The sequence below is a fragment of the Brassica napus genome, unplaced genomic scaffold (genome assembly GCF_020379485.1).
Source record: "Brassica napus cultivar Da-Ae unplaced genomic scaffold, Da-Ae ScsIHWf_2336;HRSCAF=3015, whole genome shotgun sequence".
NCBI classification, from domain to species: domain Eukaryota; kingdom Viridiplantae; phylum Streptophyta; class Magnoliopsida; order Brassicales; family Brassicaceae; genus Brassica; species Brassica napus.
Window position 1 is genome coordinate 27,835 of NW_026015706.1, and position 8,802 is coordinate 36,636.

The 8,802-nt window shown below is 42.3% G+C and overlaps 1 protein-coding gene across 1 annotated transcript; it reads left to right on the forward strand.

Annotated features, from left to right (window-relative positions):
• The first annotated feature begins 1,388 nt into the window (after positions 1–1,388).
• LOC106426442 (NAC domain-containing protein 12) lies at positions 1,389–3,533 on the forward strand. Its single transcript, XM_013867162.3, has 3 exons — positions 1,389–1,741; positions 1,835–2,100; positions 2,724–3,533. Exons 1-3 carry the CDS (start codon positions 1,534–1,536, stop codon positions 3,363–3,365), a joined length of 1,116 nt encoding a protein of 371 aa, XP_013722616.1. The 5' UTR covers positions 1,389–1,533; the 3' UTR covers positions 3,366–3,533.
• Positions 3,534–8,802: the final 5,269 nt, after the last annotated feature.

The following is an 8,802-nucleotide window of genomic DNA, read 5'->3' on the forward strand; positions in this document are numbered from 1 at the left end:
GAATTCGCAGGTTCTTCGGACTTTGGTAGATCCACAGGATGTGAAAATTATAGAAAGTATACCCTTGAGTAGATATCAGATGGTGGATAGGAATGGATGGCACTTCACGAATAATGGTAAATTCACAGTTAAATCAGGATATCAAGTGGAGAGGATCTATCCGGATAGGGATCGATTACCGCTATTAATTGGTCCTTCTGTTGATGCTCTAAAGGCTTTTTGCTGGAAAATACGGTGTCCACCAAAAATCAAACATTTTCTGTGGCAATTGATTTCAGGATGTGTAGCAGTAAAGAAGAATTTGCAGGCCCGAGGGATGCATGGGGATATATGCTGTGCAAGATGTGGAGCGGAAGAGGAATCGATTAATCATGTTTTCTTTGAGTGTCCTCCGGCTATTCAGGTGTGGGCACTGTCAAAGATTCCAACAAATCAAGCTACTTTCCCGACAGGTTCTATATTTACAAATATGGATCACCTATTCTGGAGAGGTGTTCCACTGATGGAGGATCATCAATTTGCTTGGATACTTTGGTACATTTGGAAAGGAAGGAATAATAAGGTTTTTAGTAACTTGGATATAGATCCGAGGGAAACTCTTAAATTGGCTGAGACGGAATCGACACTCTGGGCTGATGCACAGTTACTAAAAGATCAGAAGAGGGGGACAAAGACTCAGGTTACGCCTCTCCCGTCAATTCCCGGTAGGTGGTGCTTTACAGATGGATCGTGGAAAGAGGGAGATAGGTACTCTGGCCAGGGCTGGTTCAGTACTCTAGCTGGTTTTGAAGGTCTGATGGGAGCAAGGAATGTAAGAGCTTCCCTCTCGCCTCTACATGCAGAGGTCGAAGCCTTACTATGGGCAATGGAATGTATGAGGAATTTAAGACAAGTTCAGGTTACGTTTGCAACGGATTGTTCTCAATTGGTGAAGATAGTTTCGGAACCAGAAGAATGGCCAGCTTTTGCAAGTTATTTGGAAGATATCAAGAACTTGAAGGAGAGTTTTACACGATCAGAGATTGTACATGTACCAAGGATGCAAAATACAAAGGCGGATAGTCTAGCACGCAGCGTGAGAAAACAGCCGTCTTTCGTCATCCACATGGATCAATGTCTCCCAGGGTGGTTTACAGAGTCTATATGAGTCTGTAATGTTGTCGACAAAAAAAAAAAATTCCCCCACTAAATCTGTTTACCTACGTTAGTATTCCCCCCTTTATACATACTGACATACACTGACATACACATGACATAACACGTCAAAAGAAACATGAACTTACGTCAGAACCTACACAAGTACACATGATCAACTTCGATTTAAAGATTGAACATACGTACTAAATTATTTAACTCCATAAAGACACTTTAATGCATGATAATTTTCTACATATAACATTTAAATAATAATTTCTCCCTTTTGCGGAGCTATGTGTCATAGACTCCCACCATCATTATAAATGATCTCATCGCCTGCTTTCTCATCTACTTGTAACCATACAACTTCGCTACTCTGGTAGAGCAAAAAAAAAAATGATATCGTTACCATCATCAATGGCGGAGAGTAAGGTAAACCTGTCGATCAATGGACAATCAAAAGTGCCACCAGGTTTCAGATTCCATCCAACAGAAGAAGAGCTTCTCCATTACTATCTTCGCAAGAAAGTTCACTCTCAAAAGATAGATCTTGATGTCATTCGTGAAGTTGATCTCAACAAGCTGGAGCCTTGGGATATTCAAGGTTCTAACAATAAACCCGAATTAATATGAAAATATATAAAATTTTCATTTCTATGAGGTTCAGTTATTGAACCATTTTAGTAAGCAAATGCAGAAGAATGTAGAATCGGTTCGACGCCGCAGAACGACTGGTACTTCTTCAGTCACAAGGACAAAAAATATCCAACGGGGACCAGGACAAACCGGGCAACAGTTTCCGGATTCTGGAAGGCGACTGGACGTGACAAGATCATCTACAGTTGTGTCAGGAGGATTGGATTGAGAAAGACGCTCGTGTTCTACAAAGGAAGAGCTCCCCATGGTCAGAAATCTGATTGGATCATGCATGAGTATCGCCTCGACGAGACTCCAACAACTAATGTAAGTATAGCTATTATCAATATTCATTATTTCATTGTAGGTTGTTACAAACAGATAGTCCAGGGTAGGCATTGTATTCGTTTCACTAAGACGAGGATGATATATGTTTAAAAAAAAGTTTTGGCTCATAAAAAAAGAAAAAGAAGTTTTGGCTCATTTCATACCCGTGCCTATAGATGAATAAGGGTCCAACGCGGTTTAAAAGAAAATATCCGCATATATATAAACAATGTTTTGTATTTTTTTCTTCAAAATATCTTACTTTTAAGATTGCTTCGAATTTTCATTTTATCATTAATCACTTGCTATTTCCTAACACATAAATAAACCAAATAAGGGTTTGTTAGGATATGTGAAAAAAAAACTTTTTTGATTAAGCTTCTACAATAGAAATGGTTCCCAAAAGCTACAAAATTTAAATATTCCTGTTTCATCGCTTGGAAAGTAAGACGTGCCAAATGTTTATGAATTTACTTGTAGGCATGGCATGGATCTTTCATTGTTTTCTGTTTATTATGCACCCAGTAACTTGAACAGGTTGTATTTAATTAAGGCGTCAAAGTCTTCATAAATCTCTTATTGCGTTTTAATTTCTGAAACCGGTTTGTTACATCCATTATCAGGAATATTCAGATGTTGTAAGTGAAGATCCAATGAGCTACAACGAAGAAGGTTGGGTGGTATGTCGAGTGTTCAGGAAGAAGAACTATCAAAAGATCGACGACTCTCCTAAAATCACTCTATCTTCTTCACCTGGTGACACGGAGGAAAAGAAAAGGTCCACCACCTCCCACAACACTCAAAACGGCAACGTCTTGGACCACGTTCTTCTATACATGGACCGTTCCTGTCCCAACATCTGCATGCCCGAGCTCCAAACCACGATCCAACGTCAACATAATCAAGACGATATTTTATTCATGCAACTCCCAAGTCTTGAGACACCCAAATCCGAGGACCTGGTCGACCAAAGTTTAAATATTCCAAACCAGCTCGATTCCTCTCTGGTTCAAGAGAAGAAAAACGGCAGACCGGTTTGCAGTAATTGGGCTAGTCTTGACCGACTAGTGGCGTGGCAGTTGAACAACGGTCATCATAAGTGTGATCGTGCGAGTTTTGATGAAGAAGAGGAAGATGGTGATACCATGATGCAGCGATGGGATCTTCACTGGAGTAATGATGATCATGTCGATCTTTGGAGTAGTTTCACTGAATCTTCTTCATCCCCTTCGTCTTTAGATCCTCTTCTCCATTTATCTGTATGATTGTTTATTCACGTAACGTACATATATATAGTACATAAAATATATACTTGTATTTCTGCATAAATAAACAAATTAAGTTTGTTAACAGTGTCTCACATACAGTGTATAACGTCTAGATTTTGGCGTTGATAAAATGTGTTTTATTAAATGACTAAGAATACTGAGAAAGTATCATTGTCGTTTTTGACGATTGACATGTTTAATCAATGAAGTGATATTTGTTCTGACTTCGATAACAATAAGTGTATCAAATAATGACGAGTAATATGATTCTCGCTTCGTTATAATTAATTCGACTTTTGGTCCGACTACGTTACCTTTTGGTTTTCGTTGGAGATTCCTCATGTCTTATTCTTCGTGCAAATACGACAATCTATTTACCACATTTTTTTTGTCACGCAACCGTGGGGATTGCAAAATCTCTCTAAATCTAAAGACTAATTCCACTAGGCCTTGCATTCCGATACGCCTTATCCTATTGTCAAAGACGTGCCTAGGTGGTTAGTGCAAGTTGAACCATGTGGGGGTAGTTCTAGCCGGGACCCATTACCACTTGAACCAACGCGTCCTAGTTATCGATTTACCACATCTTATTACGTAAACGTAACTCTTAGTTGTTTCTTATTTCACTACAAAAAAGACATTTTCTAAAGAAATGCTAATAAAATATAATATTTTGGAAATAACCGAAGAATCGCCAAAAAAAATACTGAAGAAATGTCGAAGAAATACTGAAGAATTAAGGAAGCACCTTAGCCTATTGGTTAAGATTTAAAGGTTCTTACACCCACGTCCATGTTCGAATCCCAGATTATGCAATTTCTTGCAAATCATATGATACGAAGTTTATCGGAGGTTCCAGAGTATTGTAGGCAGAGCCGTTCGTTGTGGTTGTCTGCTGCGGAGAGAGCATGTCCATCGAGGATGTCATACATGCAGAATGTGGGAACCGAAATTCACACCGTCGATTTCCGTTAAATTAGAAAAGCCAAGCGGACCTAACTTTCTCAGAGGTCCAAAATTTCTGCTGAGCCAAACATCAAGTGATTAGAATACGAAATACAGACTAAATATAAAACTGATAAAATGAAAAAAGTGCCAAAGATGTCTTATTCCGAATTTGAAGTGCGAGTACAAGAAGTAAGAGCCTTGGCCACAGGAGCTTTCGGCGGGTTCCCTAGTTCTAGTAACCTAACACTTGCAAAAACCTAATTGAGTCGCAGCTCGATAGAAACGGAAAGTTGCCTATTGCTATAAGTTTGCTCTGGATGTAAGAAAGTTCTCATGCGCCTCTCGCCTTAGACTCCCTTATATAATCCTTCTAAGTCGGTTTACCCCTTCCTTTTGCCGCGTTTTGGACCTTTTTGGGCCATTTTTACGATTTCTTCGAGAAATCACCTTCGATACGACAATGGTTTTATAAAAGAGTTCAAATCGATCGTATAGCCGAGGAAATTGGTGTTTTAAATTAACCGTTGTTGTTTTAGATGATCGACTCGAACTTATACTAGAAAACAAGTTTTCACAGTTTTTATCCTAAAGTTTCAACGGAAACTCCGATTAAGATGAAACAAGGGACAGTGAAGTCATGAGTTCGATGGAGAGAGCTACGGTGATGAGATGAGAGTGCATGCTATTGATATTACAAACTGTCTGGGGCAGACCATGCTCGCCGCATAGCGAGCGGGCTGGACATATCGCACTCGGCATATGGCGAGGGGGACGGGACGGACCGCGCTCACCATATGGCAAACGGGCCGGGACGAACCGCACTTGGCATATGGCGAGCGAGCCAGGATAAACCGCACTCGCCCTATGGCGAGCGGGCCGGAACGAACCGCATTCACCATATGGCGAGCAGGACAGGACGAACCGCACTCGCTATATGGTGAGCGGGCCGGGATGAACCGCGTTCGCCATATGCGGGATGGGACGGACCGCGCTCGCCGAGCTGGTCGGGCCGGATCAAATCTCGGCTTCCTTCGGAAGATAACGGATTGTCAGGACGTTGATAAGCCCCTCTTCTCATTTCGTCGTTTGTTTTCCCAAGGCTGTTTATCGAAGGGATTGGATTTCTCAATTTGAGAACTTGTCATGTAATTTATTTTTCGAAGATTTATACGAAACTCCTTGTTACGAGAGACATTTTCCTGGGCCTTTTGGTCGTTGATTCCGTCGTGACCAATTTTGACCCCAACAGTTACCCCCCTCCCCCCCCCCACCTCAGCCAGCTAGAACTGTGGTCATCGAGCGTGAGGTTCTAGCGGGTGGTTGCACGAGTTAGGCAAGTTAGGCAAATTAGGCGGGAATGGTAACCGATAGTCCGAAGGTAAATAGTAAATTTTCATAACTATAAGAAAGTGGAGTAAGTTTCAAGTCCTTTACTCATTAACTTCTTCAAGAAATTTCTCCTAAGGTAGAAATCTCTCTTCCTTTTATCTCTTCTCTTGATTTTTTTTTTAAAAAGAATCATGTCTACAAAAAAGAGATCTTCCAAGCAGGTTGTGCCTCGCCAATCTACTCCCGAGGTTGTTTGGGATGATGAAAACGTGGTCATCCCGAAGGGGGAGTTCGTCCAAGATTATGTCGATCCTGAAGAGGCCGAGGCTTACTGGGTTGCTCTATGTAACATGATAACTCCTCCGAAGGAGCGGCGTATCCCGCCAGGCTTAAAGATAAAATAGATTGGGGCTTATCGAGCAAGAGTTCGTATTCGCTTTTAAGCACCATTCGAGAATTTTGTCGAGTGCCAGACGAGGTGGAATTCCGAATTCCAGAGCGGGGGGAGCGTGCCGACAATCCTCCGGAAGGTTACTTTACATGCTACGAGGCGTATCTTGTACGCTGTCGTTTGTGTTTTCTGATCCCTGAGGCCATGATCCAAGCCTTGAACCGTTTTGAGTTGTCGATAACCCAGTTGAACCTTAATAGTCTGCAACACCTTATCGGTATCTTGATTCGGAGATATGAACACGGGATGGTTCTTAACGCCTCCCACTTTGAAGCTGTATTGAGGCTGCAAGAGACGTCATCTCCCTTCATTTTCCGCATGGTCCCTCGCAATTATATGTCGATAATTAAGGGGACGATTTCCAACGGGCATGCATGGAACAAATGTTTTTTCTTTGTTCGCATAAACGGTACATCCTTCCAAGAAAGCTGCATCTCTATGTTTTGTAGCGAGTGAAATTCCTTCATGGTATCACTGTCGGATATCTACTCCTTCTCGCTGTTCGTGATGTATGATATCGTATTTTGCGTATTCGTTTTACAGGTACCAATACTCTTCCTCCGTTTCCGGGGGACGTGATTGCCAAGAGGGACCTCCTCCGCAACGGCCCGTTCTATTGGACTTCGTTCAACCTGAAAATAGTTCGGAAAGCGGTAGCGCTTCATCGATCTCGAGCCTACCCTCAGTCGTTTGTCGAGGTAGAGACCGACTCAGACATGGATGAACCTTCTCCCCACGTTGTTCCTGTTAAAAGGGAGATTAAAAGGGAGAGGAACAGGTCACCGAAGAATAAAGGGATCACGCTTGGTGATGATGACTTCCCTTCGGATGAGTTTGCGTTGCCCGGATGGGATCCTGGTTTCATTCCGGGAGATGGGAATGGTACCAGCGAAATTTCTCTCCTTGATTGTGGTTTTGATGATTTCTTTGCTGAACTTCCTCCGGGTTTTGATGTTCTGCCAGCCATGGACGAGCCGTCGAGGACGCAAGTAGTCGCGAAGGGCTCCCAAATGATTAACGAGGTTGGCTTCCTAGACTTTGTTGATTTTAGGTGGCGAGTTTACTCTTAACACTTTGAGGTCTTTGTAGGGTATGCAAATGTTTAACTCAGCCCTTGAGGTGAGTTACAGGGAAGCACGACTTTATCGTTTCAAGGCCGAGCATGCGGAGAAGCGGCTCATCCGTTTGCAGACCGAAAACTCTGAGCGGGACCGACAGTTGGCCAAGGAACATGCCCAGGCCATTCGTCGCGCGGAAACAAAAGTTAAGCGAGAAATCGTCGCTGCGGTTGGGAGTCGTGCTTCCCAATTTGCGGATGAATCTAGGAAGCAGCAAGCTCAAGATCTCGTGGGTGACTTGCGTGAATGTTGGGGCTCCGTTGGTACCTTGTGGAAAACACAAGATGCCGAATACTCCTTTCGTTCTGAGTGGGAGGAGATGATGGGCGCGATGGGAGATTATGCTCATGCCGACTCTATGGTTTCTCCGAACGAGGGGAGAATCCAAAGGCTTTGGGACCCTATTTCTGTCTCTCCCGACACGGAGAAGGCCGTGATCGATATCATTGGCAAGGATGGAGAGGTGGACCAGCCTGCAAAGACGTTTGGGGCTTCCATGTCAGGAGATTTCGAGCTCGATCCTGAAGAGCGGTGGGAATGTGTTCCATTTATGTCTTATGATTTCGTGTGTTTAGGCCAAGTGTGGCCATTCTATGTTTGAGTGTATTTTGGCCGTGTGAGGCCTATTTTAACCTTGTCGAGACTGGCCATTGGTGGCTTCGAATCCCTGCCTTTTCTGCGGCTCTTTTTTTTATATAAATCGAATATTTTTTAGCGTTTTAAGAGCTTTGATTTATACTTTCGTCAAGTGTAGAAGGAAGGATATGAGTAATCCCTTCATATCTAACTCTTAGCTGGTCATCCAGTTTTTTTGCGCCTTTTAAGACGAGGTTATTCGAAAAGTTAAGAAATTTTTCGAAGTTTCGTGAGCGTTTAGATATGAACGAAGAGACATGCTTTAGGATCTCGTATCATATTTGATATCATGTCTAGAGATTATAGAGACCAGTGTGGCTGAGTTTAGGGCAAGACCTAGGTTTACTCTTAGTTAAGGCTTTGCGATGACTAATCGGCTGTCGTTTTGCCTGTTTGCGATTTTAACCTGATTCGTACCGATTAAAATCTGCAAATTATTATCGGCTTATACAACTTGTGTGGTAAGAATCGAGCTACTTCCAGAGACTGTCTTGAGGGGCTGACCAAAATTTTGGATTTCTTGTATAACGCGCTATGTTATCCCTGTCGGATGTAAGAGGACCTTATTTTTTACGAAAGGTTCGACTGCGAGTTCATTTAGAGAAAGTTTTTGATTCATCTGTTGGGGCCAATTGACGGATGTTTTGTTCGTTTATAGTCGCATACGGACTGTTTGTAAGTGGGGAATAATATTTTCGAAAAGCCACGACGTCTCGCTTCTTCCGAAAATATGTTTTTGATCGTGGTCTTCTTTGTGAAGAAAACGTTTGATAGAGTTTGAAATCGTGACTCGGTCATAAGTCTTGACTATGGCCAGGATTTGATAGGTAGTTTGTGCGAAAGTATTTTTTGTTTTCAATTAGGTGTTTTTGAGTGAATCTCGGATTGCTATTGCTGTCGTAAGTAAGTTGTGAGATTAGTAGGATAAGAGATTTGCGAACTTGATGTGAAA